Here is a 19,771-nt window from a genome sequence, read left to right as displayed (position 1 = left end):
ACAGATGAATCTACAATACCTGAAAATGCTTCCACATAAGTTTTAGCTCTCCTGGTCAAATGGTTCTTAAGAAGAAGATTTTGAAAGATTTACTCTATATACTCCTATGTAAAAATTCGCCCCACCATTGCGGCCCCACCCTTCCCCCGGGGGTCATAATTTTCGCAGCTTTGTATCTACACTACTAAAGGATGCTTCCCCATAAGTTTCAGCTTTCCTGGCCAAACGGTTTTTAACAAAAAGGTTTTTGAAAATTCTACAAAATATTCGATAATTCCTACATGTAACTCTCCTTAAATAAGGGTGGTGGTCCATAATTTTCACAACTATGAATCCCTTTGCCTAAGAGTGCTTTGTGCCAAGTTCAATGGTTCTGAAGAAGATGTTGAAAATGTGAAAAGTTTATGGACAGACAGACGGTCGACAGACAAAACGTGATCAGAAAAGCTCACTTGAGCTAAAAACAAGCTATTTTAAAAAGAGTACCTAGTTTTCGTAGTCTCGACACTCATTCATATGAAAGAAAAAAAACCCACTAAATAAACAACAAATAAACAGTTTATTGGGAAGCAAAGCAATCACGTTTGAAATTCATCATGCATACCAAAGTCTAGTCTCCATTTGGCAACCATTTTGTATCACAGACTGACACAGAGGGGGTCTAAATCAAAACACAAAAAATGTAAATTATGCCCACCCAGTACAGTGCATGTATGTTAAAATAAGACAACAATCAAGTCATAATAATTCAAATAAATAGACAAGTAAACGTAAATGAAATTAAAGATCACAGTAGAAATGTGTAAATGGGTTAAGTATATATCTTATCAGGGAATATTGTTTTAGAGAAAAAAAAGTTTGATATATATATCGAATAAAAATTGAAAAAAATGCCAGGAAAATAAAACAAAAAAGGTAAAATAAAAAAAAAAAATACATACATGTTCTGGTACATGAAACAACTGACTACATAAAAATTTAAAAGTACTGGTATAATTTACAAACATATAAGTTCTGCCAGGTGACAATGTTATAAAAAATATTAAGTTTTTTTCATTAATGTAACAAATACCATAAAAATCATAGTTGTACATATTACCCTGTTATGTAACATTAAATAATTAGAAAAGAAAAAAACTCTGTAACAATCATTCATAATCATAATCAACAAGGGAGAGCCAACATACATGTAAATGTATACAAATACGCACATATGTACCCTTAGGCCTAATTAATGTATTATACATAAAAAATTACTTATACACTTTCTTAAGGGGGATGAGTGATCAACAAGTTAATCATCAGATCTGCCTTTAATTAAATAGGACATTTTTGGCCATTAGCTATTTTTAGCTTTAAATCTGAACATTTCCTTATATCTTTATACAGAGGTCTTGGTCTAAAGAAGGTAAATAAAGCCTAAAAATAGCCATGACCATCCAGCTCTCTTAATGCAAAGCAGCATATATGCCTACATAAATTGTTATTCTATATTTTACCAATTGGAGTGCATGTGTCCGACATAATGTTAACAAAGAAATATTCCAATAATTACCAGATACAGGACCAAAATATCAATCAAATTGAGAATTTTTCTTCTCTGGAAAAAATATAGAGACTGTCATATGATACTCTAGGGCTCGCAGAGTGCCTTATTTGTCATACAATGAAAAGTACTAATACTCCCGCGATGCAGCTGTAACAATGTCTCTTCAATGTTTAGTTTGGTTTAATTTTCCAACTTTTGAGTAATGAGCTGCACAAAATGTACACAGCTTCTGTTTAATAATCAATTCACATCCAAATCTGATAGCCATTCTATTTGTCTTTAATCCATCACTCAATTATTCAAATTAACTACCGGTACTGCTCCAAGACGGAAAATCTATTCCTCAAATTCTTTTTATTAACATTATGATTCCAAAAAAGCGTATTTCTTGTACCTTTATCATTGTACACATTTCATACCTAATATGCTTGTACATTTCTAGATCTACATGTATATGAAAGCACTGTAATTTTCCTTTTTTGGATAAAAGCACTATAGTCCCATTTATATTAGCAGAGAGACATATTCTAACTTCCAATGGAGAACAAAGCATGATTAGGATAAGCTGAGGGGGAGGAGGGTTCTGAATTCTCTGACCCCAGAGAAGTTGAGGTCATGGTATTTCGTCTTATAGGGGGCAGGGCTGCTCTTGAATTGGAATGTCGTAGAGGGCCCATATCACTCTGTCGTCTAGGACTCTGGGGAAAAAAAAGATGATCATAAAAATAATTAGCTACAATTTCTGTGTCAGTGTAATACTGCAAATATAATTGGCTTTTTAAAATTTTCATATTATTACGGAAAAAAGCCAGCAAAACAGAAGTTCAATAACAAAATGTTCATCTCATTTAATCAACTGACAGTTCTATATGTCATATGCTACATTCTCGACAAGCACAAACCTTACAAGTTTACATGTACTATTACATAATTCAAGAAATCGTGATAATGCAGAGATTTAACTCCAATCAATGAGGAATATTTTTTTCTATTTAATCGACTGAATCCGAAGAAGAATTGGTTTTATACATACTACTGGAAAAGGAGAATGGATTTTACTACGTACTTGTCTAGACAATCAGTACATACCGTTACACTGGAGTAAGATGGAGGCGGGGCTGTCGTTTCTACCCTTATGGCAGAATCCGGGAACTCGTTGAAGCTGTCATTGGGTACAAGTTTGTCGGTACTGCGGGAGTTGGACGTGATAAACAGACCGGAAAAGTCTGGACCTTTGGAGTAGGTGGAATCCCTTCTGCTCAATGAATCCTCAGCATAGGGGTGTGAACTAAAGCTGTCCAGCTCACTGTCTCCTGTCCCCATAAGTGACCCAATCTGTATCCAGAGACAATAAATTAGCATTAGGATTAGGTAAAGACAATATTCCTGATTATAATGAAATTTTAATGAATGTAAATAGTTTCAAACACTAATATCATTAATAGACTATATTAGTGAAAGGGCTAAGAAAATATATGTTTCCAGCATTCATAGTTTGTTCAATTCAGTTTAAATTTGATTCAAAATACATCCAATCATTTTTATTTTTTGAAATTCATTTGATTGAAGCATTAGCAATGAACAAAACACATCTATTATGATTTGCCATGTTCTCCATCTTTAGTAGAACAGCTGTTCAAATGTTCGTGACCAAAACATCTGATCTTCTATCTAATTACCATCATTTTATTGATTACATGAAGAAATAATTAGTTCAAAAATTTTTGCACAATACCCATGCAATTCAAGATCTGTTTATACTGAATATAAAGAACTAAGGTTGAAGATGAATACAGATGAGAGAGGACAGACTGAGGCTTGCTGTCAATGAGAGGCTCACCTGAGAGGTCCGGACATGGTAAGGGAAGTTCTTATTGGCTGCTTGAGGCCTCGTCAATATCTGATAAAATATCACCAAACTCAAGTCAAAGTAGGGTATTTCATTTTATGTGTGGAAACACATATTAATCATTATCATTTTAAGAAACATAAAATAAATCCCTTTTTTATTTAATTAACATCTTCATACATGTAGATCACAAACAGTAATTAATAACCAATATTGAAACTAGTATACCAGTATAAAATAAGATGAATGATTTGTCTATTAATTACTTATATACAAATACTGAAGATGAATAATAATTTAAATTCTCATCAAGTCAGTTAAGAGTATGGCTATATAAAAATGTACATTACATGTTACACAATTTTTCATTTTCAATTTAAAATCTCTTCATGAATAATAATTTACAGATTGATTTTTAGCTGATTCACAAGTTGTACATGAATGAAAGAGAGCCATTGAGAGGTATTGGTTGTGTTTTTTAAAATAAAAAAAGGTAAAAGAGAAAACAAAGCAAATTACAGTATTGCAACTAACACAGAAAAAAGAGAATATTGACATAAGAAATGTCACATCTAGGAAAGCATGTCTATAGCTCTAAACGAAGCTTAATACAGATGCAATTTTTTTAAAATTATATATAATTAATGGCATAATTAATATTATATGTTCATATTCATGGCAAACTAATTCAAGGTCTGAACTGATCTTGTATCTTTAAACTCCTTTGCACGTCACAGGGGATGAAATTATTTGGCTCTATTTAAATGAATTTGTGTTAAGTACATAAAGGTTCTTTTGAAAACTTTGAAATTGAATATACTTTTTTCTGTATTTTTAACAGTTTAGCAGAAGTTTTAAAGCCTGAATTGTGAAATTGCATTTAAATAAAACTATTCTTTGTTGTTCACATACTTAGAGCCATGCAGGCTCAGCCTATTGAGAATCAGAGTAATATGGACCCACAAATCTCAAGTTTAAAAATAGGGTTTTGATTAAAGTACGTGGAATAACACATCATCAGAAAATGGCTGACCTCTGACTTAAACAACATTTTGTTTTATTAAAAGGATCTTATCAAGGGCAACATGTATTTTTCTCCATTAAGCCGAGTGGATAAAGTGCCGGGCTTCTGATCCGTACATTCCTAGTTTGAATCCTGTAGGGGCTTTTGTTGTTACTTACGGAATTGAATTTTTTAGATATTCATTTCCCCCCCCCCAACTGCAAGATTTTTGCTTATTTGATATACATACAGTTTATTATCATTTTATCTTTTATAATAAAATAATTTACTGTTAATTTGAGTGAATTTTTCTAGGTGTGTTATATTTCACCTTAAATGTAAGTATTGCTTCATTTTGAAAAATTATATTTCATACATTGTCACATATCTTACTCCAATGAATGTTTGATATCATGGAAGGTCAATTCATACCCAAAATCCATGAAAAAATTGCTGTCTAGAAAATAAATATGTATTGCTGAATCCACGGTTATTCCTTCTACCTTAAACAGAGGTAGGTATAGATCACAGGTATTAGTAATTACTTCTGATTAGATTGACAGTCTGACAGTCTTCAGTGCTTGACACTGGTTAGATACTTACTAAGAAGAATGAATGACTGAGAAGTTCAATAAAGAGCTCTACACTATGAACAGTCTTGGCCCGGATCCATTTGTCGATGGCAAAAGCAGCACACAGGCTCACGATGGGGCCGAGCCAGAACCTTGGTGAGGAAAGCAGGCACCAACATATATAGCGGGTTATTATAAAGCAGCTATGTGTGCTAATACACTATACTATTAGAAAAAGCAACACTGAAAAGCTAAACAAAGCATTATGGGACCCAATTCTAATTCGCAAAATACTGTTTGATAAGGCCAAAACAAAATTATTGTTTATTTAAAATTGTCTTCCCGTTAATTAAAACACCACACAAGAAGGTTTTGTTGTATGGAGCTTTTTATTATTTTTTTTTTACTAATTTTTAATTAGATACTTCAAATTTGAAAAATAAAAAAAAATTCCCTCCCTCCCTCCTTGGTTCAGCGACCACTAAATGTGTACATGTACTTTGTACTTCCACGGAAATTTCAGTTCCAATGATTTAGCCTTGACTAAACCAACTAATAAACTAGTCTAAATATATAAAGGCATGCTCATGCAGAACTACTCCAATAAATCAAACATGCAAGCTATTAAATATACAGATTGATGCAAGATTATAAAACACTACATATACATGGATTAATGAACTATGTCATATTCTACAGCTACAAACACTAAAAGAGGCATGCTGCTAAGCTCTACATGGAGGCCCATTGATCTTACCAAAAAGAATATATGTCCACAAAAAGCGACAAGATTTTCTACCCCTACCACTGTCTTTTCTCTGACCCAGAGATCCATTATTGTCATAGCTATGATAGTGACTATGGGACCTGACCAAAACCTTCAAAATAATTCGATTCATTGGTAGTTACCGTACTACTTCTTGGCTTAATTTACATCTTATACGATATTGTCATGCATAATTGCAAATTGGATACATGAAAAGACATGTAAAAATGCAACTTTAGCCTAGCTGTCATACATTAAAAAGTCAATAAATATATATTTTTTAACAAACTCTGGATATCATTACTTTAACAGAAAGGGATTAAAATCAAAACATCTTGCCAATGGTGAAACTTTTTATAAAATTTTCTTTAAACATCAAATGTATCATAAAACTTTAAACATATAATTAAAATATAAACAAAGTTATTGTCCGTTGTAACACATCAAACAATTTGAATAAACTTACCATACGGTGTAGAAGATGAAGAATGGGTAATAGAACATGGATTTTGACTTGTAATGTTTGAGGGTGAAAAACACAGAGTAACAGAACCAGGCCCATCCTAGGAGACGCATGGTGATCAGTCCATACCCCGGGGGGCTCTCGTACAGGTACAGTACCTCACCGGGGTCAAACACCTACAGAGAGGAAGCAAATATACAGATAACTGAAAAGTTGGACTCTAATTATATATTTCTCTCTCTCTCTCATCTGTCTCTAACAGATCTCTCTCTTTCTCTCCTAACTCTATCTCTTTCTGACTCTCGATCTGGCAACTCTTCTCTTTCTTTCTAACAGTTCTCTCCTCACTTTCTCTCTCTCCTATGATCCTCTCTCTCTCTCTCTCTCTCTCTCTCTCTCTCTCTCTGATATATTTCAGGTGTGTTTGATCTTTTTAGCCTCCACAATACATGTTCATGTACATATTGATAATAATTATTACATTGTATATAAGATATTGACAATTTCTCTCTCCATCTTACAAGAACATCTATATACCCGTAATATTAATCTCTTTGTTTCTGTGTACCTGTATTCTCCTCTGTCTCTTTTGCTCTTAATGTTTAAATTTGTTCTGTACATGCATAGCTCCTAATATAAAATATCTTACTCGCTCAAAATATCATAGCCATCACTGATCTCCAACAGTTTCTTACCAGTGACTCATAGATGAACAGCACAGCAAAGGTGACAAAGTAGAGAGTGAAGAAGACAGAGATCTTGATTGTACTGGCTGATGTCAGCTTCCCCCTGGTGATGGTGTAACCTTTAGCCATCAGAATTAACATCAGAATAAAGGTCAGATAACTCAGGGTTCCAAAAGCACGAGCTGTCAAAAACAGAAGAATGTCAGAGTTATTCCCCTTGACGCAATTTTGATAGGCTGTGAATTATGATGACTTTTGTTCACAGACTTACATGTATAACTATGAATTATGATGACTTTTGTTCACAGACTTACATGTATAACTATGAATTATGATGACTTTTGTTCACAGACTTACATGTATAACTATGAATTATGATGACTTTTGTTCACAGACTTACATGTATAACTGTGAATTATGATGACTTTTGTTCACAGACTTACATGTATAACTATGAATTATGATGACTTTTGTTCACAGACTTATAACTGTGAATAATGATAACTTTTGTTCAAGTTTTCCTTCAAGAAATGATAAAATGACAATAAAGATGGTGCAGCTAGACCAGACTGATGGATACCTGCATATTCCGTGCCATGTTCTTTGTAGCCTGTGTTGGCGTACTTTCCGTAAGCTATACTGTATAGAAGAAGGCTAAATGTCCACAGTCCTATAGACACCATGTACATCTTGTAGGTCGTGTGGAAGAGCTGTCTCTGTCTCAGTAAATCTGATCAAAGTAAAGAATGTATATACATCATCAATTAACTTATAAATTAATATGCAAAAACTTTGAAATTCATATTTCTCCGCAAAATTATCAGTGGGGATTACACTTCCCCAGAGAGAGAATTTAACGACAGCTAACAAAAATATATATCTACATTTAATAAAAATCTAATTTCTTTTGCTTTTAAGGAAGGATTGCTCTTCTAACAATGAAGCTGTAAGAATAAGAATGCCATGTGTTCTTTGATTAAATATTTTTTGTCAGATCAAATGGTAACATTGCAGTCCTGAAATACCAGTTAAACAGACAATTAGGCTAATTAATGTGAAAAAAATAATTGATATTGACTAATTTTGAATATAAATTAGAGATCTTCTGCTTAATATGCTAAATCTCAATATGGTCTTTATTGTTACTAATTTGTGATACCTAAGCTTTATGAGTTATTGTACAGGCAGTGCAATAAAATATTCATTCACTTTCAATGGAGTTACCTCCCATTTGCAATTCATTTCCAATGTTATGCTCATATGGGAGTCAATATTGAATTTTTCACAATCAATCATTGTAATATCAACAAAAAGTGAAGCCATCGATTTGGAATCAACTACCTCATGAGAAGCAGTTTAAATCTCCAGCAAACACTGTATTTGCAAACACTTACATGCAAACAAAACGGAAACGCCTAGGACCAGGATATACATAATGGTGAAAGATATATCGATTGGCAGGATATCTACAACACAAACATCAATCACTTTATGGTAGCACAAACACAGTCATTTATTACAAGCATATGGGGATTTACATGTGGTCATATTCAAATTTATTCCAAAACGGTAAAAGTCAAACTTAGTGTTTGATTTGCTCAGCCAAATTGGCTGAGAGATAAGAAAGTTATTGACATCAAAATTATAAAATGCATGTTCCAGTACTTACAAAACTCATCCGCTGAAAACTCATGTCTCAATATGTCATCATCTTTGGCATTAGTCATATGAAGGCTGTATTTGAGGTTAAGGCCAACTGTTCCCTAAAAGATACAGCATCTATTGTTTTTCTTACATGTAATAAAGGAAGATGCATTTAAATTTGATTATCGGCATGTCATGAACAGACTGATAAACTTCTGAATCATATAATAAACTAATGAAATAAACTTTAGAGAGCCAAGAGGGATTAACATATACCTTCTTATACTGGTACTTCTAATGAAGTTTTTATTGTTCAATATTATGTTGATAATCACATGGCCTTGAACTTGGTCAAATGGCCTAAAGTTGCAATACACTTTTGGGTTATGAGCAACCTTTGTGCCAAACATTACATTGCTAAAGCATCGTATATTTCAACTTCATGAGTTGGATCAAGGTTCCCTGGGTCGATCAACGTGAGTGTTTGTACAAGTACTTACAGTGGTTCCAGTATCACAACGACTAATGGCAATGAACCACCACCGCTCCCTTGACGACCGGAAAGTACGACCTCCAACGCATTTGACCTTGGTGACCCCATTTTCTGTGACCTCTTTGCACCCTGACCATGTGTAAAGAGTTGACAGGGAAATAATTTGGTTATTGGCTGGATTCAGAACTGCAACCTTCTGGGCACATGACTGCATGAAAAAAAAAGATGATTGAAAAAATACAGATTTTTCATCTCTTTGAGGGGCAGATTTTTTCAAAAATGTAGTTTGATATCAAGTATACTTTTTTAAGAATGATAATAGCTATGTACTATGTAATTCTACCAGTAATCACAATAGGACTTTATATATTTTTTGTGCATCACTAGTGAGACTGTCTGTATGAGTGCATGATTCTTGAATAGAAATATCAAATAAATCTTCAGATTCCTATGACATGCATTCATATATTAAAGGCCGAACATTTTACAAACGCCCCCTTTTTTACCTGGACAAACTTCAAAATGATGCCGCTTGTCAATCAAGTTTGAAACAATAGCACCCAGTTTGATTGACGTGATCGTCCGAGCGTGATCTGGCCAGGTCCGCGGATTTCTGTTTACTAACAATTAACAACGTTATCTTTGATATCCTCCGTCATGTATTAAAAGGGGGAAATTTAAAATTGATTTTTAAACATTGCCAGTATTAAAATTGATTATGAAAAATAATTATTCAGTGATTGAAAATACGCACAATTTATATTTGAATTATGTTGAATGTGTGTGGCCTAATAAATACCACAAAAATGCATGGACAGCTCCAAAACATATGAAAATTTCTTTTTACAACAAACGTACACTGTGCTAGTGCTACTAAAGCTATATTTACTGGTAATTCACTCAGTTGGAAGTTGGTGCATGTAAACGTCACTCCATGGAAAATGAACTCCATTAATTGTCGACGTATAATGGCTGTCTTTATATTCCACATTCTTACTGGTCGTATGGTTTTCTTATACTATTATAATTGTTAAAATTAAGTTTTAAAACAATGTCAAGTGCTAAACACAATGTACTGAGTTATGCTTTTATAGCAGAATCAATTTACTGCATTTTTTCAGTTGTGCTTTACACACGTGTGCTTAGAGAAAATTCGGACGACACATACCATTTCCGTATAAAATCGCTTCGCATGGTCATTAGAACAATAAGTTTTTTAAACTAAGACCAATTTTGACTAATTCTTTATTTCATGTGTATTAATTTGCCTCCTGTGTATAGCAATTAGCAGCGTTCACGACCACGGTAGACTGCAAGCCCCGGAGGCTTTCACACCTCTAATAATTAAGCCCCGCCCTCACCTGAGATTTACCACCCGGTAAAAATGTTCGGCTTTTAAATGAGTTAAAAGCAAATTTCATTGTCATTCATATAAAATATCAGGCAGCTGAACTGAAAATATAAATGACACAAATTGAAAACTGTTATTTTTCCATCTTGCTAATGCTAATAAGGTAGTTTATAAAATCTAGATAAATTAAATTGTACATGTACTGTACATGTATATATGACTAAGTAGTATTCATTTCCTCATAAAGTTTCAGACTTTAATATTATTTAGACATGTCTTAAATTATAAGGAATTCATTTTTTTAAAGTCATAAAATAATCAAATTAACATAAAATCCAGCATATGTACATGTATATGCAGATGAAATCATCATATTCTCCAAATATATGTGGTTAAACAAATTGTCAGATATTTTTTTTGGTGAAGAATACTACTTCCATTAGAATTTTCCCCCCAAAACTGGATCTTTCACAATTGTGCATAAAGGGACTGGCAGAGACAGTTAATCGCTAAAAGTGGAACTCCAATCTACAATATCTGTATTAAACTAATATTGCATTATTGCATAAAGGAAAAAAGTTCAATAAATAAAAACACTTAAAATTATCTGGGCCTAAAAGAAAATTCTGTTTTTTAATTCGGATGATAGGAACAGTGCGGTACATAAATGGAGTACATACACAGTAGCGTGAAATGTGTTTACTAGGGCTTAATTCTACGATTGCCTCATGCTTTGTTATTTTTCCAAAACATGGAATTACCTAGGCCAGGTGAAACAGGATTTGGAATTAAAGCCAGTATACACGAAATGTAAATTTAAACTTCTCATTTAAATTTTCCAACAGCACATTATATGAGCTATAGCTGATCCTATTTAGTGAAACAAGTCGGCATTGAAGTCACGTTTTATTTCACCTTAATGTAATTGTAACTCCTTATTGGATCCAGTATCAATCATTAAAGTCTACATGTAAAGTAAAATGTTTAATAAAGTGGTTTTCAAAATTTAGTACATTTGGTCCATAATTTACATGAAATATATAATTTATATACAATTTATAAGAAACATTTACAGCTTTAATAGAAACTTTCAATTTCTGCTACTAATTTTTATCCTTGTTTTTTGCAGCTGCTAATTAAATCTGCATTATACATGTATTACCTTGCATGTATTTTAGTATACATATATAGCTTAATATTTACAATTGTATATATGTTTCCTTACTTAAAAACCTATAGAATAATAGAATAGCAAAAAATGTTCAATTCTGTGTGAACTTTTTTAACTGACATCTCAATGATTACAGTGCACACGCGCTTTTTGTCATCTTCGCTAGGCAAGGTTTTCCGATCCCCACAGCTGTGCAGAAAACCTTGGCTAGCAGAGATGGCTTTCCGTTTGATAAAGTTGCATTATATTGAACAAACATAAAACCATGGTGATGTAAATAATTCAGATTTGCCTATCTCCAATGTAAATGTAAGTAATTAACAGCGATGTTAAGAAATTTACTGGGGGGATATGAACTTGGCTGGTACAGTTCCTAAAACATTCTACTTTCCCATTTTTTCGTGCGTTCTCCATGCGCTCACAGTGTGTTCACTTGCACTCTCCGCTCCACTCCGTTTGCGCTTACCACTGAAAAGCACTCACTGTGCATTCACAAAGCGTTCACTTTATGCGCTCAATGTTCGTTCTGTGTTCAGTTATCGGTCAGTCAGATAATATCATATTTAAGCTCATAACAATTAATACATACATGTAGTTTATTTGTTATTTTTTCCTGATTACCGACTAACGTAATGTAAGGATAACTCCCGAGGCACTCAGTATAAATCGTTTATCTTGCCGCATTCTTGCGTTCACATAGCGTTCACGTACAGTGTGTTCATCATGCGTTTGCTTTGCACTCAGCTTGTGCTCTGCATTCGCTCACCATTCACCAAATTCTGTTCAGTGTGTGCTCACCGTTTGCTCAGTGTGCTCACCATTCACTCACCGTTCAAGTGGGAGAGTAGAACGTTTCTGGGACGGTATGTGATCATGCCTTCTGACTCCAGTGGGAAGCCCTGTGGGCTTCACAAGATTTGATAGCATAATCAACCAAGTTCATATCCTGCTGAACATTTTAACATGCTTTCATGGAAACTGATCTTGCATAGTACAAGAATGACATTATGATTAAAGACCATTTAATTTAAGGATGTACTTGATAAGAGTAATCCTTGAGCAGCCCTGCATAATAGTGATTAAAATACCATAGAAAAATTGTACCCAATATATTGTGCTTTAATTTTGTTAAAAATTAACATTATATGATCTGATTTACCAGGGGTTGTTTGTACACAGAATCCCATTGACTCGCTTCATCAAAGTACAACAAAACATCCTGTGTCTTATACTCCTGCAAAAGAGCAAAAAAAAAATGTAAAGAATAAGCACTTAAATATTAAAAGATAGTTTATATATAGAAAATATAAATTATAAACATTAAATGTAAATAATATATTAACATAAAATAATGTATATTAGGCCTAATGTATATAGATAATAATTATAATGATCTTGCATAATAAAAGCATAGTGAACTGAAGGCTTCAGTTCACTATGCTTTTATTATGCAAGATCATAATTTGTTATCAGTCTGAAGCCAGTTAACAAAATAGTAAAGCCAGGTTAAGTTGCAGAGATTCTTATTAGTACTATTCATTAATTATCATACCAGCCAACCTCAGATAATGCCTCTTTTTTTTTTTTAAATTCTTACTTAACATTTTGGGCGCCAAGGTCAAAAGTTTGAGACATAATTTTTCCAATCCTTAAAAAAATTAGTTTTTTTGTTTACGCATTATAAAGCAAAACTCAGTAGAATTGTACATTGTATTACCGGTATTTACTAAAAATGAGCATTTTTTCATAATGAGAAAAATGTAAAATAAAGTGCCTACAGTTGCAATTGATTTATGATCATGACAGTATACCCTTTTTAAATCAATATTTAGCACATGGAATACCACATGTTTACATGTATCACCACATTAACAATTACAATGTAACTGTACAGTGGAAAAGCTAAGGCCTAAAAAAAAAAGTTGTGTGTTTAGGGTAACCCAACCTAACCTTCAAAAATGCCCCGATCCTACCATTTTTAAATGTCTGTTTTTATCCAATTGTGATTTTTATATTATTTCTATTAAAAACCCATTTTTAAATATGACACAAACAAACATTCTTAGGATTCATGCATAAAGATATATCATGAAATAAAAAAATCCCTACCTACCTAACCTAATTTTTTAATCAGTGTTACCCTAAACACACAATTTTTTTTTCATAGGCCTAAGATGGCATATATATATACATCCTTGATCCATACTCTTTACAGCCGCTATATATAGACAAAATGTCCATAAAATGTGTGATAAAATTCCTCTTCAATGTAATTTTAAAAATTTATGCTAACAAACAAAAATTCAAAATCAATCCGATCTGCCATATAACTGGTCTTAGAAATAAAAAACTTTACTGATGAAATTTACGCAAGTACAATGTATTTTGGCAAAATTGATCTTAAACTGTGCTGCAGAAAGTTTCACTGCACTAAAATAAAAAGATCTATATTTATAAAGCTTTTGAAGATTGATTAAAATAGTACCAATACATGTATATATACTTATGAATTAATAATAAGATCAAAGTACGAGAATTAGGTCAGTTTCATGACGAGTCATTAGCCATAACTGACACTTAGTTAAGAGCAAGGAACAAACAGTGAAATATCACCTCATGTAAACCATACATTTTGAATCCTCTTAAGTAAGTAAAAGAATAAATCCCTAATCCTTAAACTGAGCAGGTCACATTGGTGTTAAACAATTTAACCCTTTAATAAATTGATCATACAATCTAAGTAATACTGATGTATTTATAAGTTAAACCTTCAGATCACTGAGAATGAGTTACATAAAATATTTATTACCTGAAAGTATTATGAAATTGAATATAATTATTGTGTTTTGTTTTTACAATGTCCATTTAGTGCTTGATAATATTTCAGGGCAGAATTATACATTTTTAGAAAGATTTATCTAAGTAATAAAAGAAGGAGTTAACTTCAGATTTCACCAATTTTAACTTCCCTATAATTACGGTAATATATTGCATCAGATCTTTTGATTAAACTGTTAACCATTGAAATATTTTTCTCTTGGAGTCCGATTTCTCAACATGCTTTTAACAGCTGTTAAATTCAAGTACAAAACTCTTATGTCAATATACCAATTTCTGTCTTTTAAAAACAAAACAAATGAAATACGTACCACTGGATATTCAAATTCAAATCTCATGGACCCTTTGTTTGACAGGAAACAGAATCTCGCTAGAAACTCCCAATTCTATCAAAAACATGAAATGCAAAGTCAAAACTTTATCATGTAACCCATTACCAATAATACGGCAAAAGAAAATAAAATGTAAACATAGTTTTCTTTTCTTTCTGCTAACCTCTGTGGATGATAAAGTCCCTTCTATCCTCAGACATTCGGCGGGAAAAACTAGCACCAGGAGACAAGAGAAGATAATTAATTGACGATCCACAGCCATAATTAGACTCGCGATCACTCCGATTAATTAGCACCTTCTCCTGACACAACCGCCACTGCCATCAGTGGAACTTTCTCTCTGCGAGAATGAGTGAAGCGGAACGGATATTTACACGCTAGGCCTATGTTGCGTAGAGACTCCGTCAACTAGTAAATCGCGAGTCGATCTGGCAAGAATGGTAGGTCCTTCGTACCCAATTTTGTTTCATTGGTACGTCTTTTACTCAGTGTTTTTTTTTCTTTCATATTTAGTCAAATATAAAGAAAAGGATTAATCTTCAACTAATGCAGGTCAACATCTTCATCTGTGAAGAGGAAGATAAACTTAATTTTTAACCAATACACATGCATGTGTATTTATAATTAACGTTGGGTGTGTGTCAGCTAGTGTCAGTACATTTTACACCGATTGAAAAATTGGAAGGGTCCAATTCGCTTAAAAATGATGTTTTTGAAAGTGACTGATTGGTCATACAGGCCCCTATCCCTGTCAGTGTCACCTTTCTCCCGTGTTTACACCATATACATGTAGTATCGCAACTACATGTGTATTAACATGTTCATGTACATATACATTATAAAAAGTAATCATTTTCAGTATGGTGTGATATTTGAATTATGATATGATTATCAGAATGATTTCCCCCTTATGTAGTACTTATTCTTGGAACTTTAACACCCCCCCCCCCCTTAATAAAAAATAAAAAAAATAGAATCAGAGCCTCAACAACTGTACTATGAATTCGTAGATTTTGATAGACATATAATCTGAACAGCTATAGTCTACTCTTATTGGACTCTAAAAAAGTTTTGGGTCTTTGACTTAAAGACCACTCAATGGTCATGGCCATTTTTAGACTGTTTTGATTTTTAAAAATATGGGAAAATACCGATTCATAATTATTAAAATATGGGAAAATACCGATTTTAAAAAGGTAAAATATGTAATTATATATTTTTCTTGATTAAATAATTGTTTATAGCTAATTTAAAATTAATCATATCTTAAAATTTTAGGGATATTTTATGGTTTATTTGTTGACTATACAGCCTCCTTAATCCGGTTTCTTGACTTTAAAATGAATCTACATGTACTATCAATGTAGATACCGTAGGTATTTTTATTTCCATATTAGTATATGGGATATAAAACTTAATTTCAATTTTGTTCATTATATTTAGAGACGAATCATAGAAATGTTACGAAAAGTTTTACCAGAAGAGATGCTTTTGTTCTATCAAATTTATAGCAATCCATTCAATTTACAGACGATACAATGCATGTATTCTAGCTTTCTTCAAATGGAGCCCCTGAATAGATTTTCCATCAGAAATTATGACGTACAGAGGTTTATAAACCACATTCATTTTGTCATTTTAGAAAGAGAGAGAGAGAGAGAGAGAGAGAGAGAGACCCCGTTTTTGGGTATTTTGTGATAGAAGAAACACAGTCTGACATTATAAATGTTTAAATAAGTGACACTATATTCTGATCATAGCTCCTCATTTTTTTGAAGTAATATTGAAAAAAACAAAACTGATTGAGATACATGCACATGTACATGTAACCATCTTACCTATATAAGTATTACATGTATATGTACCTGATGCATTGCTTTGAGTGAATTAGGTACACGAGTAAACAATAATAGGAGAACTTAGATCATGCATCAGAATGTGTTTTCAAATGTACTTTGACCGTATGCGTTGTCCACATTTTGTCAGTACATGTACATGATATGCACGTGAGCACGCTGTGTTTTATGACGTGAGCTAGCTAGGTCAATAAGCTTTATACTTTTTATGTTGTAGTTCGTTGAATAATGTTATGCATGATGTAACTTAACACCATTTGCTAAGTACTGTGAACAAAACTAAATAGGACAGTGATAAAAGAGTGACAAATAATATACGGTACAATGACTCCGAGTCCAAGTCAATTAAGACATAAAAAGAAATAACTTCTAAATATCAGAGTGTGACCTTAATATTTCAGCAACAAAAACGTAAAACTATGTAAATTTCCTCTCGTTCATTCATACTGCAACATATAGTCCCCCCTTTTCAATGTAGCATACACTGAACGCGTGACTTACCCCAAACTCCTATAGTAATAGGCGTATAACTTGGTCCTTATAGCAAGCTTCCTGGGTCCCCTTGATTGATTTTGTATCTTTTTTTCATAATTCATCGGTGATCAATACAGGTGTGACAAAATGCAAGTAAAAGGCAAGAGGCTTTTTATGTTTGTGCTGATGTTGGTGCAGTGCGCATTTATTGTGACTTTTGTTCTGTGTGTGGAATATGACAACAATGCAAAACCTAACATTGACAAAAATATGCAAGGTTCTGAATCAGCTCAAGGGAAAACTCCAGGGAATGACAGAGTAATGCAAACCTATCCAAGTAAGTGAATATACATGTACATATACGTATATATGCAATACCCATTTGTGAATACAGACCCTTTCCTCTTTCACCCCCAACCCTTGTCTAAAATTATAATTTAAAGTTAAACCCAATGGCATGTAGAGTAAACTGTTACGTGATACAAATTCTAATAGTAAAAAAAAAATCAAGTTGTTTACTTAACTAAAGAATCCTATTACTCAAGCAAATTTTAAAAAGCCTATTCAAAGAATATTACCAAGTTTAGAACGACATTTATAAATGAATTGGTCTTAAGTTACACGTACGTCTAAACCACATCTGATTAAATTACTGCAGCATGCAACTCAGTGCAACATCGGTATAAGATACTTTATGCTCTCTAATATTGAATCATTCTACAGAGTGAACTGCTCTTCTCACGTTGATATGAAATGTAATCCGAATGAATATTACTATCATATCTAAACACCTTTCATATTTTCCAAGCAGCTTGAAACAAAAAAATATATAAAATTGGAAGATTGGTGTAAAATATTTGATGAATCAGTGGGTCCAATAAAATCCACAATCCTTAAATAAGTTTTAATTATTACTTTATATCATTTTAAAGAGTTATCGAACACATACCTTTTGAGCGGACGACGTTAAGAGATTTTTGAATAAATTCTCAAACTGAATGAAGGAATTATCGTAATTTAATACATGCATTTATATATTTACATTTTCCCATTGTTTTTGTCTGTGATAACACATTTTCCAGTGGTTTTTTTTTTTACTGTGATAACACTAAAAATCGAGTTTGTGAGACATTGTCCAATACATTTCATCAACGACTTATTAATCTTGCAATGGCTGAAAATTATATAAATTTAAGTATCATTATTTGAATATGAATTATGGGGTGATCATAATACTCAAAGAATGATTCCTCATTCCTTAAATAAAAACAAGCCATGCAATGCGCCCCGAAATGTAAACGCAAACCATAACGTGTCTGTTGAGCATGCAACCAAACATTTTAATTTTTCCAACATAAACCCAACATAAATGTACACTGCAGAAATGTAGATCTCCGGTAGAAAAAAAATCGTAGGAAACCGGTCAACCTGCAGTTTACCGTAGAGCTGCATATACAGATCTGCAACTAGAGAATTTGCAGATGTCTTTGATTGTAACATTGGCATAGCTGATGAGAGATTGCTAGGGTTAACATAATTTTATATATTTATACACACAGAGTATTCAAAAATATTAACAGTATGTAAAAGTTAACCGAAAACATTCACTCATGTAAAGCAAAGGTTGGACCAGACATTAAAAAGCAGAAGAAAGAATAAAGAAGACATCCCGAAGTCATTGAAAAAGTTATCATAAAACCGAACATTCTTTTCAGAGGTTCCCGGATGTACCCCACCCAAAACGTCATCCGTCCAATCACGAACAGCATTGAACATACGGGGATGACGACAAGTGTTTGTGACGTCAGATACGTGCAGAGCACAAGTTGTCCAATCACGTGCAGGACTAGTTGTTCTGTTGTGTTCCGAATATACCTTTGGTGAATTTCTATGATATGTTCACCCCTTCCCAAGACTGGGTTTATTGCGGAACTTTGGAACCGTTTGTACATGACACACAAAACACCTGTCAATAAGGAAAAAGCAGGGAGCATTTGCCATCTTATGGTATACACCAACCGGGTGAGGATTGAGTCTGTTTGTGGAATCGTCACAGGGAACAAAAAATATCCGAGGACACCGAATGCAAAGGTGAAGACAACTCCAGCCAAGCTCCCACGAACCACGAACGCGCGGTCTTCCGGAAAAGAACGCATCTCCGCCACAAACACGTGGTTTAAGTCGGTCACTTTACTCAAGCTCCATTATATTGGAATATTTCATAATTCCATGTACATGTACTTGTGCAGCTGCAGAAGACTATGTCTTGCGCTCCATACTATTTTTCACACTGCTAACTTTTAGAGTTGAGCAGATATTATACCCAAAGGAAGCTCGTCGACTTATTTTTTAGGGGAAAATCTTAATCTATATATAACGTGTTCTACCTGAGTAAACCAGGTATGTTCATGTGTTTAAAACCGGAGTGGGGCCTTACTTGGGGAAATCCTAACGTTCCCCACAGTTCTATCTATTATCGTGTTACGAACAGCTGCGTGCCAGTTTGTTTGTCGGGCCGTTCTAAAATTGTGTACGCTGATTATCATATAACTCATCGATTGGCTGTTCGATTTCATTGAAGTTAATACTAATTTGCATATCAAGCAAAGAACCCAGAAATGCACTAACCAATGACATTACATGATTATTTTGGTAGTGAATATCAACACGTGGACAGTCCAGCGCTTGCTGTTTGTAAAATGTATTAACTATATATGCCTAGAA

At 33.2% G+C, this 19,771-nt stretch overlaps 2 protein-coding genes across 3 annotated transcripts in view; one reads left to right on the top strand and one right to left on the bottom strand.

The window, feature by feature from the left end:
* Window positions 1–540: 540 nt before the first annotated feature.
* Window positions 541–15,205, bottom strand: LOC128156025 (transmembrane protein 145-like). 2 transcript variants are annotated; one of them, XM_052817979.1, is made up of 13 exons: window positions 14,881–15,205; window positions 14,697–14,771; window positions 12,707–12,781; window positions 9,033–9,233; window positions 8,558–8,651; window positions 8,283–8,354; window positions 7,469–7,618; window positions 6,898–7,070; window positions 6,206–6,378; window positions 5,731–5,851; window positions 3,390–3,449; window positions 2,639–2,884; window positions 541–2,247 (listed from the first exon to the last, which is right to left on the bottom strand). In XM_052817979.1, exons 1-13 carry the CDS (start codon window positions 14,977–14,979, stop codon window positions 2,077–2,079), a joined length of 1,710 nt encoding a protein of 569 aa, XP_052673939.1. In that variant the 5' UTR covers window positions 14,980–15,205; the 3' UTR covers window positions 541–2,076. The 2 variants fall into 2 exon arrangements, with proteins under 2 accessions (XP_052673939.1, XP_052673940.1); XM_052817980.1 differs by lacking the exon at window positions 5,731–5,851 and adding an exon at window positions 5,005–5,125 and having other exon boundaries at window positions 14,881–15,204.
* A 1,879-nt stretch (window positions 15,206–17,084) lies between these two features.
* The window catches only part of LOC128191958 (ammonium transporter Rh type A-like), a 34,599-nt gene continuing 31,912 nt past the window's right edge, over window positions 17,085–19,771 (top strand). Inside the window, exon 1 of the mRNA XM_052864344.1 lies at window positions 17,085–17,384. Coding sequence (XP_052720304.1) covers window positions 17,195–17,384 — 190 coding nt within the window. The 5' untranslated portion in view covers window positions 17,085–17,194. The remainder of the gene's footprint in view (window positions 17,385–19,771) is intronic.

This window comes from Crassostrea angulata, chromosome 7, assembly GCF_025612915.1.
Source record: "Crassostrea angulata isolate pt1a10 chromosome 7, ASM2561291v2, whole genome shotgun sequence".
Taxonomy (NCBI): domain Eukaryota; kingdom Metazoa; phylum Mollusca; class Bivalvia; order Ostreida; family Ostreidae; genus Magallana; species Magallana angulata.
Note: the sequence above shows the minus strand (reverse complement) of the source record. Positions and strands in the feature narration are given on the sequence as shown.